General features: G+C 43.3%; 1 protein-coding gene across 3 annotated transcripts; it reads left to right on the forward strand.

Moving 5' to 3' along the window:
* Nucleotides 1–1,590: 1,590 nt before the first annotated feature.
* Nucleotides 1,591–19,937, forward strand: LOC114633004 (zinc finger protein 60-like). Of its 3 annotated transcripts, none has more exons than XM_028781607.1 (6): nucleotides 1,591–1,785; nucleotides 2,869–2,949; nucleotides 4,822–4,874; nucleotides 5,706–5,832; nucleotides 11,150–11,248; nucleotides 15,935–19,937. In XM_028781607.1, exons 3-6 carry the CDS (start codon nucleotides 4,842–4,844, stop codon nucleotides 17,794–17,796), a joined length of 2,121 nt encoding a protein of 706 aa, XP_028637440.1. In that variant the 5' UTR covers nucleotides 1,591–1,785; nucleotides 2,869–2,949; nucleotides 4,822–4,841; the 3' UTR covers nucleotides 17,797–19,937. The 3 variants fall into 3 exon arrangements, with proteins under 3 accessions (XP_028637440.1, XP_028637443.1, XP_028637442.1); XM_028781610.1 differs by having other exon boundaries at nucleotides 4,822–4,868; XM_028781609.1 differs by lacking the exon at nucleotides 1,591–1,785 and having other exon boundaries at nucleotides 2,685–2,949.
* The last annotated feature ends 228 nt before the right edge of the window (nucleotides 19,938–20,165 follow it).

A 20,165-nucleotide genomic window follows, 5' to 3' on the forward strand; every position in this document is an offset into this window, starting at 1 on the left:
GGCAGTGGTGGCGCACGCCTTTAATCCCAGCACTTGGGAAGCAGAGGCAGGTGGATTTCTAAGTTCGAGGCCAGCCTGGTCTACAGAGTGAGTTCCAGGACAGCCAGGGCTACACAGAGAAACCCTGTCTCGAAAAACACCAAAAAAAAAAAAGAAAAAAGAAAAAAGAAAAAAAAAAGAAAACCCCAAGGATAACCTTTACAAAGGGCACAAATACATTATGGCTACAGTTCATCTCCAGCTCAGGTGCTTCTGTGGGTTTAGTGGGAATCAGACTTCCGTGAGGTCCTTTCTGTAGCAGCCAGAGCGTTTGTGGCCACAGCACCGTCTGTGTAGCAGTTTTCAGATGCACGGTTTCCCCACAGACCTGGCTCTGTAGACACCCTGTGGTCCAGCCAAGTGTGTGAAATCTGAGCGCAAAAGAGAGGGGTCTTCACAAGGTGTCATGAGCAGACCAGGGAACACAATGCTGCCGTTGTAACTGGACATGTTCTACAGCTTCCTCAGCGGGGCAAGCCCATACTGAAGACTTGGTGTGACATTTGAGAGGAATGGAGGCTGAAGGCTGGGGAACGAGATGTTAGAAGCTGGTGTCTACAGTGACTTTAAAAGCTCAGACTTAGCCGGGTGGTGGTGGCGCACGCCTTTAATCCCAGGACTTGGGAGGCAGAGGCAGGTGGATTTCTGAGTTCGAGGCCAGCCTGGTCTACAGAGTGAGTTCCAGGACAGCCTGGGCTACACAGAGAAACCCTGTCTCGAAAAAAAAAAAACTCAGACTTCCACAAGCTGTCTTCTGATAGGCAAGTGAATACACACAGCCCTACACACAAAACGGGGACACTGACTCCTGGAAGGTTCCAGAACATCTGGCTCTTTAAACTCCCTGCTCTAAATGACCTAGCTTAAAACCAACCAATTCCTTAGTTCAGTCTTTTCAAATTTATCATAGTCCTGTAGCAGGATTTAGATCCACCGCCCCTGGCATTAACTCTGGAACGGAGCCTTGTAGCATATCTGTTGTAAATGTTCAGTGGTTGTTATTTGAGTTTTACGGGGTTCCTTTCTATTGGGAATTTCAGAGCCTTAGGATGACTTCAGCCGTAAGACATTCCTGGCAAACCTGGAATTCTTATGATTCTTACTTACGTTATGGTTGGTTAAGATAACTCGTAGCTCTGATGGGCGATTTGGGTATGCGGGAATTGACTTGCTAAAAGGCCTTTTGTGTAACAATCACAAAAGCCCTTCTAAGAAGCTCCTAACCGTTTAGTTCAGTTCATCAGAACGGATTCCTCTGCTTCTGGGAAGCTGTAAGTGTACCTCTTTAAAGAAAGAAAAATCCAGAACACTGACAAAGTCCCGATCAGAGCGCAGCGAGGTGGAATCCTGCAGTGGCAGAGCGTAATCAAGTCAGTTACATCTCGATCTAATTTTACATCCTAGTCTGAAGTTAAAACTCAGCTCGCCTGTCCGCTCCACAGGAGGGAAAACCAGTGACCGGCAGAACCCGGAAGTACACAGAAGGCTCCTCCCCTTTAAGGCGGTCTCTCCGTGGGAACTCCCACAAAGCACTGGGCGCTGGTCCTAGATGGGCTGCCCCAGGCTGCATGCTGGGATATGCCCGAACCCTGGAGCACTAAACTTGCTGTAGTTTGAGCCAGGGGGACTATATTTCCCAGGTAGCGCAGGGTCGGAAGTAAACAACAACTTCTGGTGTTCAGGCCGAGCCGCCGTGGATGGTCAGGAGGGAATAAGAAGTCACTGGTTGGCGTAGGTCTCCACCGAGTAAGGCGGGGGACAGCAGGCGGGTGTGGATGTGGAGAGTGTGTGGGATGAATGGATATTGGGGTGTGTGTCTGTCTGTCTGTCTGTCTGTCTCCACACCTCGAGCTCTCTGCATGATCTGTCTCTCTGCGTGTCGCTTTCTGCTCCTGCTTTCTCTCGGGGACACAGGGACTGGAGCAGAGGACCAAGCTTCAGTAAGGAGAGGTCATGTGTGCAGTCTGAAGGGAGGCTTTCCCTGAGGTTCAGACTTGACCTTGGGACCTGCAAGTGCCTCCGAGGGTCGCCTTGGAGGGCAGCTACTTGTTGAGCTCCGTGACTGTCTCAGATCTGTACCTACTCTGAGTGTCATGAGAAGAGAAGGAAAGTGCTCCCTGAGGATGCTCTCAGATATAGTCCGAGATCTCATGCTTCCTCAGGCTCCCCGCTTTGGCCATTATTCCAAAGGAGGGCGGCAGAAGCACGAGACCATTATTACTACCTATGTACCTATACTATGCATATAGGGTTATGTGTTCATGAGTACAGGTGTTCTCAGAGGCCTGAGGTATAGGATCCTCTGGAGCTGGAGTTACAGGCACTGTGAGCTGTCTGGAGACTGAACTCTGTCCTCTGGAAAGGCCGTAGCAGCTCTCAGGCTCTGAGCCATCCCCCTGCCCCAGCGTTTGCCTTTCTGTCTTTAGCTTATTGCACTTGTTATTCTCCGTGTGCATCCATATTGTAGTACATGGTTCACTGTGTGTGAGCCTCACTCTCCATGTGCTTTGTCCGTTCGTCTGTGGGCGGGGCCCATATCACAGCTATGGAAGTGATGCTGGAATGAAAGGTGGGGGTGTGAATGTCTCTTGCAGCTGCTGAGTTTATTTCCTTCTTTTGATCTCTACTCAAGAGTGGGACGGATGGATCAGGTGCGAGTTCTATTTGTAACTCTTTGAGAATCTTCTATATTATTTTTTACAGTGACTGTATAAATTTACCTTCCTTCGAGTAATGTGAGTTTTCCTTCATGTGCTCCATGCTATATTTTCTTTCTGACAATAGATACTGATTTTTAAAAGGATTTATTTCTATTTTTTCCCCACTGAGGGCTGTGCTTACCTGACCTGTGCACACCATGCATGTGTCTGGAGAGGACTGAAGAGGGCACCAGATCCCCTCAAGCTGGAGGTAGGGCTGTTTGGGAGCCACCATGTGAGTCCTGGGAATTGAACCCAGGTCTTCTGCAAGAACATTAAGTCACCTAAAACCACTGGGCTGTTTCTGTAGCCCCCTGGTAATGGACACTCATGACGGGCATGAGAAGGCCTCTGATTGTGATTTTAACTCTCTCTCTGATTCTTAGTTTTCTTGTATCTCTGATAGGCCATACTGATGTTCTGTGTGGGCAAGTGTCTATTTCCAGCTTTTTCTTTCTTCCTTCCTTCCTTCCTTCCTTCCTTCCTTCCTTCCTTCCTTCCTTCCTCCCTCCCTCCCTCCCTCCCTCCCTCCCTCCCTTTCTTTCTTTCTTTCTTTCTTTCTTTCTTTCTTTCTTTCTTTCTTTCTGGTAAAGATTTATTTTTTATTCATATGAGCACACTGCAGCTGTCTTCAGACACACACCAGAAGAGTACATTGGATCCCATTACAGATGGTTGTGAGCTGCCATGTGGTTGCTGGGAATTGAACTCAGGACCTTTGGCAGAGCAGTCAGTGCTCTTAACCACTGAGCTATCTCTCCAGCCCTTGCCTGTCTCTTAATTAGGAAGTTTCCTTGTCACTGACTTGGCTGCACTCCTTATAAAGTCGCTGTGCAGGAGTTTAGATGTTCCCTCCTGGTCAGATGTACAGTTTACAATTATCCTCTCCCGATCCTGGGCTCTGTTGATTGTTTCCTTTGTGGTGTAAAGGTTTTCAGTTTGATGTAAATCTCATGTGTCCGTTTTGCTTTTGTTGACCGTGTTTTTAGAGTAATATTCAATATGTCCACCATCCTGGAAGCTTTCCTGTATATTTTTTTCTGTCGGTTTCAACTTTAATTTTTTTTTTCTGTTTTGAGTTGACCTTTGTATGTGGTGTGACAGAAGACATTAGGATGTCATTCTTGTGAATGTTCATACTCAGTTTTCCAGCAACACGGATAGAGGCTGCCCTAGAACTCACAGAGAGCACATTTGGCCTGGGGCGTTGAACAAGTTTCTTGTCTCTGCATCTGGAATTATAGTCCTCTACTACCATGTCTAAGTACAGTTGATTATCTTCATAAAGGATCATGGCTTAATTGATACAAGTGTTATCATAGCTGAGCGAAGGCTCTCAGGAAAGCGTTCCATGGTGCACAGTCCCATTTACTGAGAGTGGGGACAGAAGGCTGGACCCTGCCTGAGCATTGCAGCTGCAGCCCCTCCAGCCTTGCTGTGCTTCAGCCCTGAGTTTACAAAGGAGGTGCCATTTGGATGCTGTGAGCCCCTGTGAGCCTTGATAGGTGGGGTTCCAGTAGGAAGGTCTGCTCACAGTAGGAGGAGCAGCCCAGGTGCAGGGCTAGCTGGATGTCGGGTGGAAGCTGGGTCCCTTGTGCTGGCATCTTCTGGAGGAAGTTCAAGGCAGACATGTTTAGCTCTGCACTCCCACACTGACCCCTTTGCCATGGGTTGTCTGGGGTTAGGAGAGGATGGTCTTTGTGTAGACTCCTGTGTGCTTCTGATCTGTGTGTGGGAGGCTGTGAGCGGTGGGAGGGGAGAGAGTGAGTGTGGATGCTGGAGAAAGAAATGTAGTTGTTGAAATCACAGTGACAAGCTGGGCGGTGGTGGCGCACGCCTTTCATCCCAGCACTAGGGAGGCAGAAGCAGGCAGATTTCTGAGTTTGAGGCCAGCCTGGTCTACAGAGTGAGTTCCAGGACAGCCAGGGCTATAAAGAGAAACCCTTTGAAAAACCAAAAACCAAACAAACAAAAACAAAAAACAAAAAAAAAAAGAAAAGAAAAAAGAAAGAAATCACAGTGACAAAGTCAGTCTGGGAACATCAAGTCACAATCCAATGAAAGGCTTTCTTTTTGTCCCCAGGGGAGGAAGCCTGAAGAAAAATGGCCAGCTCAAATTCTCAACACATGGTCTGTGTAAGTTGTGTGTCTCTCCTTGACATAGGGGGACATTCAGGTTAGGTGACTCCTTCTTGTCCTTCCCTCTTGAAGCTTCCCAAGGATCCAGAATCCCCTCATCCTGGTCTGCCCCTTCACAGTGAGGGTTGGCAGGTCTGAGCACTTCCTGTCTGAGCCTCTTCCCAGCTGGTACTGATGTTGTCTTTGAATGCATTCCTGCACATGTGCTCTCTGCTTGGTCTGTGGTGAGGGAGGACTGTCACTGCAGCAGAGGCGTCAGTCTCACAGGGAAACAGGGATTGTTGGGGCTTCAGAGCTTTGAGGTGATGGTCTCATTGACTGCACTGGGAAACCTGATTGTCATCTGTGGTGCTGTCAGGCTGATGACCCAGGGTGTGAGAGTGAATGTCCCTTGTGCATGTGTGTGACAAGGTGACCTGCTTGAGGAGGCTTTAGGAGGGAGTTCAGGTATCAGAGGGAAAGGTCACCCTGACTGTGATAGGGAGGTGATTGAAGTCTCCAGAGTCAGGGAAGACCTGAGACACATTGACTGAATGATATCATGTGATAGTATGATAAACTCAAGGACTCACAGCATTCCTTGTGTATTTTACCCTGACCCCAGTGACATGTCTCCTTTGTGGGGGATAACCTGAAGGATGTGGATGGAGTGGAGAGGCACAGTTACTGGATATGTAGGTGGGCACAGCCGTCATTTATGGGGAGTCGTGCAGTCAGGTGCCTTGAGCATTTCCTTATGGCTCCCTTCCCACGCTTGAGTCCTTTCCCTTCTGTTTTTCCATCTTGAAAGCTTCCCCAATTTCACTCTCCCTGTGTTTGCTCTTTCAGGGGTCAGTGACATTTAGGGATGTGGCTGTTGACTTCTCTCAGGAGGAGTGGGCCTTCCTGGATGCTACTCAGAAGATCTTATACAGGGACACGATGTTGGAGACCTACAGCAACCTCTTAGCAGTGGGTAAGGCCTGTGCCCCATGAATGTCCTCTACACTTTTGGCTTTCTTAACTGTGAATTAAAAGTCATGGTCGTCTTTTAATGTTCAGTTGAAGTCGGGTTTGGTGACCCATACCTGTCATTCCTTCACTCAGAAGGCTGCTGTGAGAAGATTGCTGTGAGTTCCAGGTCTGTCAGATACATAGTGAGTTCCAGGCTAGCCTAGTCTACCTGTTAGTCCCTGTTTCAAACAAAACAAACTGTCTAAATGAAATAAGTAAATAAATCAGTAAATATAATCGTGGGCTGTAGCCGCCTGCGGCCATGAGTCAACCGGGTTCACCCGAAAGGGGACTGGGAACGAAAGAGGGACGGAGGGCGAGAAAAGATGAAGCAAGACAAAGTTCTCTGATCAAGGCTCAATGCTTTAATGTTCAGCTCTCAATTTAAAGGGAAAGACCCCACCCGAACCCTTCTTAGTTTCAGCCAGGAGAAATGGGTGGAATAATCTGTTCTTGGTCACAGATAATGGACAGAGATGTCTCAAGGCAAGCTCAGCAGGAAGTTCCTGTAGCAGGCTGTACGGGCAGCCAAGGTGGGTAACTCCACCTAGGTGTCTGTTGTCATGCAGCCAAGGTGGGTAGTTCCACCTAGATCCTGTTATTTGGTCTATTATGGTAAACAAGGTCTTTCAGGCCTGCTCAAGGCAGGGGGAAGGACACAATTCCCCCTTTTTTGTTTTATAAAATATGAGTAGTGCCAGCAGCTGGATAGGGTACAATATTTCATCCCATCTGGGGTACAGAGTGGCCGGGCGACCGTGCCTGGCTTAGGTTGGCATCTATATTGCTCCTATATTACCCGTCTTTGAGGAACAGACATAGCATATTGATGTAAGCCTCTTCCTTAGGTTTATAGGAGCTCAAGACACTCTTACCCGTCTTTGACTAACCGGCCTTTGTTGCACACACTTTCCCAAATAGACCAAAGCCACATTCAGACCAAAGGACCTGTGGGCATGCATTAGATCCAATTCTTCACAGTGATGTGTAACTGCCATGATGAAAGCTGAGGTTGCTGAGAGCGATCCTGTGTGAGGGACATCAATCTGCTTAAAATACAAGGTTCAAGGTTAAAAGCAACATGATTATCCAAGCAATGTGGAAATTAAGGTTGAAAGCAGAACTATTCCAGCATCTAATCCAACTGCCGGTTGACAGGGATCAAACACAAGTCTGGCCACCAGGTATATAGTGGGTGGCTTTAAGTATTGATAAAAATCTTACTCTCCAATAAGAGTGGAGACTATATGCCAGGTTAAATCATCTGGCTGATAAGGACTTCGAGCCATCTTCATCATCAGAATCACAATTATTAGGCTCGAGATCTGTGTTCACTTGACGGACCAATCTTTCAGGCAGCCATTGGGCTCCATCTTCTTTTTCTGAGAAAATGCAGACTGAGCCACAACCCCAAATTAAAACAGGGTTGGGACCATTCCATGTATTAGTTAAGGGGTCTCTCCACATGACCCTGGCAAATGAGCTGGAAGTGACTGGATGCCAGTGGCGATCTGCTGCAGACCGACCCTTAGCATCAGTTTGCAGAAAATTCAAAACAAATAACACAAAAGCAAGATGTGCTTTTGGTGACCTTGGGGGGGGTATAATTCCCCCTTTTTAGTTTTTAAAAGCCAGTTTTTCAGAGTTCCTTGCAAAACCAGGGAAGAAGCATCAGTAGCTGCTCCTCCCACACTCAGAGAGTTATCAAGATATTATTTTAAAGTTCCATAATCTCTCTTTCACAATTCCTTGTCCTTGAGGATAAGGAATCTCAGTAATAAGGATAATATGAAAGTGTCAACAAAACATCTCAAATGTTTAACTGCAATGGCCAGTTCCATTGTCTATAATCTGATATGGAACACCAAGCATAGAAAAATAATGTAGGCAATAACTAATTATTTTTAGTTGCTTCTCTTGTTAAGGCATTTGTAACTAGAAAGCCTAAAAGGGTGTCAAGTCACATGTACCTATTTTAATTTTCCAAAATCAAAACTGAGTAACATCCATTTGCCATAATTGATTACATATAAGTCCTCAAGGCTCAACACCATTATGAAAAATTTGAGGACACAAAGAACAAGTTTTTGCAATTTAACTTGCACACTTTCTAGAAATGCCAAATTATCGTCTCAAGCTATTATTTTGATGATGTAAAGAATAAAACTGTATGGCCAATTGTTTCTGTAAGGTCTATAATTTGGCTGGTATATAAATCTGCTCTGGCATTGATTACCCTGGGCAATCCAATATGAACTCTTGAATGTCTTATAAAGTTAAGAAACAGTACCAGGCAGTGGTGGTGCACGCCTTTCATCCCAGCACTTGGGAAGCAGAGGCAGGTGGATTTCTGAGTTCGAGGCCAGCCTGGTCTACAGAGTGAGTTCCAGGACAGCCAGGGCTACACAGAGAAACCCTGTCTCGAAAAGAAACAAAAAAACCAAACAAACAAAAAAAGAAACATTACATGTTTCTTAAATTAAGCTGTATTTGCATAAATAACTGTAAACTTTGAGAATTAGCAATATCTAAAAAAGGAACAATTTCAAGCAATTACAAACCATGAGCCATATACTGGCTATGAGTATATAAATTGAAAGCTTGATTTTTCAGCATTTCAAACAGTGGCTACAGCACGTAGCTCAATTATTTGTGCTGAAGCAGGGGGAAACTCGAGAGTGAACATGTGATATAATTACATATACTGCCTTCTCAATAAGAGGCATCTGTAAATACAGTAAACATCTTTTCTATGGGCTGCATGCAAATTTACAGGAAATACAAAAGCATGCATAGAGGAAAAGTGTAACAATTTGTCTTATGGATAATGATTATCAAATTTGTCTAAAAAGTTTACCATGTAATAGGCCAAATATCATTATTCTCCAATAACCAATTTAATTTCTATTTGGAATAAGGAATAAACATTTCATCCAAAATACTTTCAGGATTCTATCTTATAATCTTGTATTAACACTGTAATAGTTTCATAATAAGATGTTCAAACTTTACTTGTAGATGAATCTACATTAATGGTTTCTTTTTGCCAAAGGGCTGTTGTGAGCACATGAGTAGCAATAACTCAAACAGCCAACAATTGATCATAGTCTATATAATTTATCTTTTGATAACTAACAGCTTACTCTACTTTCTACAGAGCCATTCCTCCTTCATCAGTTAATTGTCAAGGGGAATTAGGACTTGCATCACCCTTGAGAATATCAAACAGAGGTATGGTAAGCTTAAGATGAGGTTTTAGCCAATTAATATCTCCTAACAACTTCTGAAAACCATTGAAAGTAAACTTATTTTTTTTGTATGTACACCTGCAAGCCAGAAGAGGGCACTAGATCCCACTACAAATGGTTGTGAGCCACCATGTGGTTGCTGAGAATTGAACTCTAATATTTTTATTGTGAGTCTAGCCTTTAACAGCTGAGCCATCTCTCCAGCCACAATTATCCATTCTTATTGGAATTTTCTGTGCCACAATCTGCTTAAGATATAACTGAGGTCCCAAATATTGAAAAGATACTGCCTTTGAATCTTTTCTGGAGCAACAAGCACTCCAAAATTTTAAAGCTCACTATACGAGAGCAAAGGCTTGCGGAAAAATTCCTTTAGAGAGATCAGTCAATAAAACATACAGTGAATAATATACATTGAGAGATTCAAATGCTTAACTTTTTGTATTAAAGCAACAACAAATTTTTTATATAATGTAACCATTCCTTGAGGCAAACCTTTCTAATGACATCCTTCATGGGCTCTCAAGAATTACAAGCAAATTCACTTAGTATAAACCTCTCACCTTTACCAGGATATAAAGGAACGGTATGAAAAACTTCTAAATCTATAATAATCTTATATGCATTTACCGGAATGGCAGCTGGAGTAGGCAAGTCAGGCTGTAGTGCCCCATTAGGTTTATTTTATTTTATTATTATTTTTATTTATTTATTTATTTATTTTTAGTTTTTCGAGACAGGGTTTCTCTGTGTAGCCCTGGCTGTCCTGGAACTCACTCTGTAGACCAGGCTGGCCTCGAACTCAGAAATTCGCCTGCCTCTGCCTCCCAAGTGCTGGGATTAAAGGTGTGCGCCACCACCGCCCGGCTACAGTATTTAATTTTAATATGAACTCTATCCAACAGATAGTATAAGCTCCATCTGAATTATTGTTAACATTGCTATTTTTATTATTTGGGGTTTTATGAGGCCAGGTCTCATATAGTGCAGCCTGGCTTTGGACTTGCCATGACACTAAATCTGGCCATGAACTTCTTATCTGCTAACTTCCGTTCCTCAAGTGTGCACAACCATGCAGTGTTTAGATGGAAAATTGAGCACAGAATCCTATGGAACTTGCCTAAATGAATGGCATTCTTAGTGAGCTGCAGAGATGGGGTGTACACTAGACAGTGTAGCCTACAGTTCATGTTCTCCTTACTCAGCCATGCTTTCCTCTTAACTGACCAGCCCCTATCTGCATTTAAAGGAGATTAAAACCCTTTTCTGAAACAGCTGGATTCTTACCCAAGTTGCCTTTTCCTCTTTCTCTGAAGTCTTTCCTTAGTATTATTTGGAATTTAAAAATACACACACACACACACACACACACACACACACATACACATATATATGTTTCCATAAGATAAGGTTCTTGGCCGGGCGGTGGTGGCGCACGCCTTTAATCCCAGCACTTGGGAGGCAGAGGCAGGCGGATTTCTGAATTCGAGGCCAGCCTGGTCTACAGAGTGAGTTCCAGGACAGCCCGGACTATAAAGAGAAACCCTGTCTCGAAAAACCAAAAAAAAAAAAAAAAAAGATAAGGTTCTTGGTCTGGTTCATCACCACCATCTGAGTTTATAGCATGATCCATGTTCCAAGCCATGTAGACCTTTATAATAACTAAGTTTGTAATTTTAAAAATCTACACTGGGGGTCATGATCGAATACATTTTTTTTTATTTGTTTCTTTTTGTTGTTGTTGTTGTCGAGATAAAGTTTCACTGTGTAGTCCTGGCAGTTCTGAAACTTACTCTGTGTGTCAGACAGGCCTAAAACAGAGATCTACCCAAATTCTGGGATTAAAGTGGACCGCTACCTGACTTTTAGGGTACTCACTTTAAATTCCAGCATTTGGGAGGCACAGGCATGGAGATCAAGGTAAGCCTAGTCTACATATCACTTTCCAGGACATCCTTGGGTAATTAGACTGAGTCCCAAAGGGAAAAAAAAAATCTGCACTATGAGTCATTGTTTTTTCTTTCTTTTAAGTGGGAAGCTGCATTTCCAAGCCAGATCTGATCACCTTACTAGAGCAGGAGAAAGAGCCCTGGATGGCTGTGAAGGAAGAAACAGACAGGCTGAGCCCAGGTGAGTAAGAGTGAGGTGAGCCTGCAGCCCTGCCAGGCACTGCATGTGGTCAGAGAGGCTCCACAGAGCTGACACTGGATGTGGCAAACTTCCTTCAAAGCCCCAGGGCCTGTGGGAAAGAAGCCTGAGCCCTGGGAAGGAAGTCAAGGTCAGAGCAGAAACTGTCAGAGGGGCTGCTGTGTCATGAGTCACTTTAAGTTCTCATTTTCTTCCTCCCACTGGAGCAGGTGCCTCTCTGTATCCTTTACAAGTATCTCATTAGTGGTTGTGTGTGTGTGCCCACATGTGTGCAGGTATCCACAGAGGCCATAGAGAGAGTCAGCTCCCTGGGCTGGAGTCACAGGTGACTGCTGGTACTCTAACCCAGGGCCCCTGGCAGAGCTGTCAGTGTTGTTGACACTGAACCAAAGCTAGGACAGTTTCAGCCCCAGTGAAAGCTGTACCACAGGGAGGCATGCCAAATGCTTCAGTTCTGTGTCTTTAAGAAAGATTCTCACCTTCTTGAGGAACAACCACACTCCTTGGCCCTGGGGTGGGAGGCGAGTCAGGGTCAGGCTGTTCTTTCGATGTCCTTTTTACCTACATTTTCCCCCTAACCCCCGTTTTTATTACTAAGAAGCAATTGGTTTGGATGGGGGTGGCGTCATCATTAGACTATTTCTTGTTGGATGGGGTATTGGCGTCCTTGAGGCAAGGGTGAGCTTCATCGTGAGAGTACACTTAGGTGCTGCAGGCCTCGGACCTCACAGGGAGGAGCAAGTGAGCCTTTAATAGCCATTGATTAAACATCTGTTTATAAATGTTCTGCATCTGTTGTTGAAGAAACCTAGAAAGAAGTTCATGAGACTGTGTGATTAGTAAGATTAAGAAAGGGAGGCCTGGGCTGGAGAGATGGCTCAGAGGTTAAGAGCACTGACTGCTCTGCCAGAGGTCCTGAGTTCAATTCCCAGCAACCACATGCTGGCTCACAATCATCTGTAATGGGATCTGATGCCCTCTTCTGGTGTGTCTGAAGATAGCTACAGTGTTTTCATATACATAAATAAATAATTAACCTAAAAAAAAAAAATTAAAGGTCCGTGCTAGGGCTGAGCCACACTACAACAACCTGTTTACAGTAAACAGAGAGCTCTTGGATAAAAGGTGTGTGCTAGGGCTGAGACACACCACAACAGGTTCTTCCAGTTCACACTTGGGGTTTCACAGTGTGATCACATATCCTGCAGCAGCATTTGACCTTGTCTGAAGACTGGGGATGGTAAGGGATATAAAAGCATCATGGAATGTTAAGGGCTTCGACTAACGTTTGAGAAGTTTGAGAGGTAAATTCATGGCCATCGTCTAATTGAAGGGAGGTTGTAACTTTGAAATGGGATGATCTCCCTAAGAAGGAGATCAGAAACTGTCTGTGATCTTTTATAAGTGATAGGGAAAGCTCCTACCCATCCTGAGAATGTGTATACTAGGACCAAAAGGTTATATGAGATCTCTAACCGTGGGCATGTGGGTGAAGCTGAGCTGCCAGTGCCACTCAGGAGGGAGCCCCTGGCTTGATGAATGTGGAAAGGAGACTCCGATGCCTGGAGGTAGGATTAGAAGTTTGGCAAAATTATTAGCAGTGGTACTTTTCTGTTGGTTTCTCGAGAGAGCATTTCTCCATGTAGCCCTGGCTGGCTGTCTGGCGATCTCTCTCTCTCTCTCTCTCTCTCTCTCTCTCTCTCTCTCTCTCTCTCCATAGACCAGGCCTGTGAGCCACCTGCCTCTGCCTCCTGAGTGCTGGAGTTAATGGCATGTGCTACCACCACCCAGCAGTCTTTATAAAGGACAGGGCCTCAGAGATAGGCTGTAAATAAGTTTTAATAAAGTAAGACAAAACCTGGCTATTAGGGTGAAAGGTGTACTAGTACTTTTGGGGCTCAGGAGTGGACCCACAAACCACACAAACACTGATCTCAGTCAGTCAGGGATAGTTTACTGAGAATTCACCCCAGGACTGATCGATCAAGGCCATAGTCCAGACTCAGGAGCTAGCTGTCACCCTTAGCTAAAATCCTATAGATCTTTTAAGCCTGTGATCTATAAATATCTGTACCAAGGTATTCCACCAATCAGGATTTAGGGATAGGGGATTTCCTTAGGAACATATCTTTGTTGGACACGTGTCCTCCTCCATTCAACTGTGGCAGGGGACTTGTCTAACATTCATGTCCTGACTTGCCGACCAGGATGTCCGCTTGGTTATTTTCCTTGGAGATAGCAGAAATGTCCACTTGGTGTGGTCAGTAGTGACCAGCTCCCACGTCCATGGGAAGATGGGAAGCTTCCAGCAGGACCATGTCTTTTTTTGCCAGTAGGATGTCAATTCCCAGGGAGGTCTTAGGAACTTAAATTTTATTCAACCCCTACTCAAAATGGAAGTCTTATTTCAAATAGCTTCTTATATTGGTACAGGTGTCTCTTTGACATTGGAGTCCATCCCAGTGGCAGCTTATAAAAGCAAAACCCATAAAAGCTCATATATGTGTGTAGGAAGTGCTGCTGGGTAGCTGGTTTGGGTCTAAGCTTATTGGGCTATACAAAGCAGTTCTACTGACTTCCAGTGTGATTGGTTTCCAAGAGCACAGAGGATAACAGAATATGTAATCAGCCTGGGCATGATAAAGTTTCCTAGTTGTTACTAGGAAACACATGAGAAAGTTTCCTTATAACATTAGTAACAGCACAAAATGGCAGGCTAGACAGGTAACAGTTACCTAGTCCTTAACATTCTCCCTGGGCCTTAACAGTAGAGATAGGATGAAGTTTGTTGAGTATGTAGGGATGATGATGAGAATGTAGGCTGTAAAATGAGTGCTTGAGATGTGAGAGAGACCCAGGCTGTGGAGAGCTGCAGCCCTAGCCACCTCATCAGCTTGGTTATTTCCCTTGAAGATAACAGAAATGTCTGCTTGGTGTGGTCGGCAGTGACCAGTTCCCACGACCATGTGGAGATTGGAAGCTTCCAGCAGGACCATGATTGGTCAGAATTGGTCATAGATCCTCCTTTTGTTGTCCGTAGCTCGTGCCTTCCAACTTAGCTGCATGTGACAAGAAAATGTGAAGAACATACTTGGAGTCCTAGGAAGGTTTAGGGATTGTCCCTTTGCTAAAAGGATCAGGCGAAAGCTATTAATTTGGCCTGTTGGTTTTTAGTTTGGGCTGAAAGGGCCTGTACTTCAACCACTAGGGTGTCTGAAACAGTTGCATATCCTGCTTTATGTATGCCTTCAAGGAGCCACCATCTGTATACCATGTATAAGTGGCCTAGGGTAGCACTTCCTCATGTCTGTGTATAGGATGAGGTAAAAACTCTTTTGTATTCTCAATACAAGAATGAGATGGGGAGGAGTCCAAGACTGTTTGAGGGAGGAGACTTGAAATGTTAAGAGGTGGCCATTGCTGAAAGGTAAGTGTTGCATCCTTCACCAAAGCGATCTCAAAAGAGAGAACTCTAAGGGAATGGTGTTGGGAGACATTCTGAAGACCCTCACTCAAGTCTCAGAAAGTCGCGACCACCCAGTAATCTGCTCGAGACACCTTGTACCAGAGCAATTGTGAGGTTTATTAGGGCGTGACAGCTAGCTGACGGTCAATTCGTATGCCCACGCAGGAGCTGAATTGACCCCGACAGCCAGTTTGAGAGGGGTTTTTAAGGGGAAAAACCACAAACCAAGGAATGGGGAGGGGGTGAGGGGTTGCTAGGGTGGTGTAACATAAAAATAGTGGAACATTCCAAAGGAACCCAACCTACGGGAGTCAGGGTCATGTGAAAACTCTCTGTACGCTTATCTTTCTCAAGAACGTGGTCCTGCCCTGTTACTTCGGCCTTTCCCTGTCACTGCAGTTACCAGCTTGGTTCCCAGCTTGGTTCCTCCTAGTTCACTTGCATTCTTTCCTTTCTCTTTGCGATAGGCCAGTTCCAGTAATGGTGACTGGTCTTTCCACATTCCTAACTTGATTCATGGCTCAGTTTCTCCATGTCTTTATAAAGAAAGCCTAAAGAACAGTTTATATGTCTAAAAAGAATTCTATATACCCAGTATCTATAATTTTTCTCTCTACAGTTCATATGTTAGAAGGTGGGACGGGGTGAGAAGAGAAAACATTAATAGATGACTCAAAGGTTAACATAGTTGATTGACATATAGCAAGTTCAGCTGCAGCCAAAGCTCTCAGACAAGGTGTTTGTGCTTGGATAGTATGGTCTGATTTTTTTTTTTTCAGTAAATATGCAGTGGTCACAAAGGGGAATGACCCAGGACCCTGAGGGCATATCCCTCCTTTCCAGTAGCATAGAGATCAAACAGTTCATTTCCAAGTGGACAATAACATAGTGCCATCAGGTTAGAGCTACTTGTCACATCCCAAAGGTTCGAAACCTTCAACAAAGAGTATGTATTTCCAGTAGGATACAAAGAGGCACATAAAATTATTTCACTCTAGTCTGTCATAATCTCATTAAGCAAATATATTCCTATTTGTAACCTGTTCTACTGTAAAGTGCATTGTCTTACATAAACTTTGCTTACTGCTGCCCTCCTTGCTCTTGTTCTTAGAAAGGACTTTAGAGTCTGGCCATTCCTTTAGTGGAATATGTGAGCATATTACAGGAAAATAAAGTATTCTTCCTTTTTGCTTTTCTTTCAGATGTGGAGACATGTTTTGAAGCTGAAAATATATCTCCAGAGAATCATATTTCTGATATAAATTTACACAAACCGAGCATAAAGCAATTCAGTAAAACTTTTGACCTCAAAGAGTCTACTTTTAGTGATAGCCCCAACTGTCATACATTCCATGGACTACAGGGTTATCAAGAAGGAGATGCGGATGAAAAGGTTACTAACAAGGAAGAAATGCCTACTTATACCTGCCAGACTCTTGCTCACAACATAGAAAAAGCATATGAATGTAAAGAGTGTGGGAAGTGCTTCGATTGTAGTTCAACTCTTACTCAGCATCAGAGTATTCATACTGGAGAGAAGCCCTATGAATGTACGGAGTGTGGGAAGGCCTTCAGACTCCCCCAGCTGCTTACAAGACATCAAAAATCCCACAGTGGTGAGAAACCTTTCAAATGTAACGAATGTGGAAAGGCTTTTCATCTTTCTGGCTTGCTTAAATACCATAAAACCATTCATACAGGTGAAAAACCTTTTGAATGTGAAGAATGTGGGAAGTCCTTCAAGCGTTTCTCCCACCTTGTTGAACATAGGACTATTCACGCTGGTGTGAAACCCTATGAATGTAGTGAGTGTGGGAAAGCCTTTAAACGTCGCTCATACCTTATGCAACATCAGAAAATTCATTCTGGTGAGAGACCCTTCCAGTGTAAGGAATGTGGAAAGGCCTTCACTGTTCTGGCTCAGCTCAGTCAACACCAGAACATTCATACTTCAGAGAAATTTGAATGTAAGCATTGTGGGAAGATATTTAGTAGTGGTTCTTACCTTGTACGACACCAGAGTATTCATACAGGTGAGAAACCCTTTGAATGTAATGCATGTGGGAAAGCTTTTAGGCTTCAGGTATACCTTAATGAGCACCAGAAAACTCACACTGATGAGAAACCTTTCAAGTGTAAGCTGTGTGAGTCAGCCTTCAGACGTAAGTACCAACTTAGTGAACATCAGAAAATTCATACCAATGTGAAACCCTATCAGTGCAAGGAATGTGGGAAATTCTTTCGTCGACGATCAAATTTTACTGAGCATCAGAGTATTCACACTGGAAAGAAACCCTTTGAGTGTAAAGAATGTGGGAAGGTCTTTAGACTTAATATACACCTCATTCGACATCAGAGTTTTCATAGTGGTAAGAGACCATTTGAATGTAATGAATGTGGAAAAGGCTTTCATTTTTCCAGCCAGCTTAATTACCATAAAACCATTCATACAGGTCAGACACCTTTTGAATGTAAAGAATGTGGGAAGTCCTTCAAGCGTGTCTGCAGCCTTTTGGAACATAGGGTTATTCATGCTGCTGTGAAACCCTATGAATGTAATGAGTGTGGGAAAACCTTTAATCGTCGCTCAAACCTCATGCAACATCAGAAAATTCATTCTGGTGAGAGACCCTTTCGGTGTAAGGACTGTGGGAAGGCCTTCACTGTTCTGGCACAGCTCACACGGCACCAGACTATTCATACTGGAGAGAAGGCATTTGAATGTGATCAGTGTGGGTCAGCCTTCAGACTTCAGTACCAACTTACTCAACATCAGAGAATTCATAATGATGTGAAACCATTTCAGTGCAAGGAATGTGGAAAGGGATTTGTTCGTGGTACAGCTCTTAGAATCCATGAAAGAATCCATACTGGTGAGAGGCCCTTTCAATGTAAAGAATGTGGAGAAGGTTTTCAATATCATTACCAATTTCTCGGACATTTTAGAATTCATACTGGTAAGAAACCTTATGAATGTAAAGAATGTGGGAAGTACTTTGCTCGTGGTGGAGACCTTAAAGTACATCAAAGAATTCACACTGGTGAGAAACCATACCAGTGTTAAGAATGTGGGAAGGCCTTAAAGTTCAAAATCAAGCTTGGTTTGATGTGCTAAAATCCATATTAATAAGAAACGTTATGATGTAAGGTGTCTGGAAAGACCTTCAGTAATTCTAAGCTGGCTGAATTCATACTGGAAAGAAAATATTAATCCCACTGTTGGAGAATAAGAGCACACCACAGTTTCAAGCCAAATTTGAAATAAGCTTTAAGTAAATACTGGCTAGGTGATGGACTCTCTGGCCAGGTCCAGCTTTGAGTTTCCAGAAATAACCATAAGTCCCACCTGGTGGGGACTTAGAAAAGCAACCCCACAAGGCTGCTGTATTTTCCACCAGGTACAAGCATGGGCAAGCACATAATCTGACTTATTTTCTACCTGTGTACCTCCTGCCTACATATCAAATCAGGGACCAGGGTACATCCTAATATATTTCCTTCTCGTGTACTTCCTCTCCAACTGTAATCAAGCATATCTGGTGTAGTTGGGGCAAGCAGACTTGTTAAGGGGAATGAAAATGTGGCTTGTTATTGCCCATAAACAATAGCCTTCAGTATTTCAGTAAGTATTTGACCTTGGGCAAGGGACTTATAGGTTAGCAGCATTTTTGTTCTATGGATCTTTTAGGCACAGTAATTAAAACTTGAAATGTAACTTTGGCTCACACAAAACCCTGTGAAAGAAAAGTGGAAAATGTTTAGATTTAGTTCAGCCTTTACTACACATTGGAGAGTTCATACTGGTATGAAACCCTTATCACTGTAAATAATGTGGAAAGACCTTTAATTAGACCTCAAGCCTTCTTTATAATAAAATAATCCATGCTAGTGTCAAACACTGACTGCAGAGGAATGTGAGAACACATATAGAATTAGCTCAGTTCTCAAAGCTCATCAAAGAGTCCATATAGATCTGAGACCCCATAGATGTAAAGACTGTGGGAAAGCCCTTATCGTAAATGGTGAGCTTATACAATATCAGAAAGTCCATGTTCATCAGAAGTCCTATGCATATAAGGAAAGTGGGCATGCCTTTGTCTGGAAATTTTACTGCTCATCAGAGAACTCATATTGGCAAGATTGTAACTTAAAAGAATGTAGGAAGGACTTTAATTTGCTCTAGGATTTGGTCAACATCTGAATATTCATGTACTCTTCATGCCAAAACACCGTTTGAGAATGAGAGTGCAGGAAGTCTATTGTTCAGACACTCTGTTCAGACTGTTCTTGACTTACTCTCTTTTTGTTAATTCTACAAACTTAACCAAACACTATTCAGTCAATCTAGAACGAGTAGTTACTGGAACTAGGATTATCTGTAGTATCTTCTTTGTCATCATTAACATCCTGGGGCTCCTGTGATTTTAGACTGGATGTTTATTTCTGCATAGTTTGTTAATGATGAGCACAGAACTAGCCAAACTTGTGGAAATGGTTATAATAAATATAAGTCCTTAAGAGTATTTGTTTCATTTTTTGTAAAGTAGCTTTTACAGTGTTCTTGCTTTTACTGGCATTACTGTAACTGATATAAAAGGCAAGTTGTATTGCAGATAGTTAAGAAAAGCCTCATGCAATCCTCCAGTGTTAAATTCAAATACTTCTGGATAAAATCTGCTGGATGAAAAGGTACATGAAAACATTTTCATTCCTAATCCATTCCTTAAGCTTTTGTACAGAGACGTCAAAAACACAGCTGTTAGTGAATAAGTACTCTTTACAGAAGTTAAAACACATGTAGCTTTCAAAGGTAAAGTGATGTAATTTATGCTCTCTGCCCAGAGATTAAGATAAAATACATTTGTGACAGGGCAAGACAGTGCAGTCTCCTCCATCTCATATTTTGTGGAAAATTACCCAACTCTAGTCTGTGAACCAGAGGTCAAGATGCCCTTGCTAATTTGTCATGGCTTCTGTCAAACTGCCTGCATGTGCAAACCACTCCTTTCAGCTAGCCTCTTGTCTTGGCTTCTGTTAAACTGCCTGCTTGTGCAAAAGCTTCCCCTGCAGCTGTTGAACAAAATAACAGAATGTAGTTTTTGCTTTTAGTAGGCCCTTACTCTAAACACTTGGAGCTATACTTAGATCACAAATACCCGAGTGTAGTCCCAGACAACTGGAATAAAGTCTTTCAGTTGGCTAAAACTGTGTCTGAGTGATCTTCTCTGGTGGGCTTTCCATAAAATATTATAAAATATTAACAAAAATAGACAAAATTGAAACCATTTATAAAAGTACATGTGAGAAAATTTTCATACATATGGAAAAGTTGGAAGAATCAAAACCACACTTATGTTTCCTCACCTGGACTCAAAATGGTTAGCTAGCTTGACTATCATTCATATATATATATATATATATATATATATATAT

Source organism: Grammomys surdaster, unplaced genomic scaffold (genome assembly GCF_004785775.1).
Source record: "Grammomys surdaster isolate TR1022 unplaced genomic scaffold, NIH_TR_1.0 485, whole genome shotgun sequence".
Classification (NCBI taxonomy): domain Eukaryota; kingdom Metazoa; phylum Chordata; class Mammalia; order Rodentia; family Muridae; genus Grammomys; species Grammomys surdaster.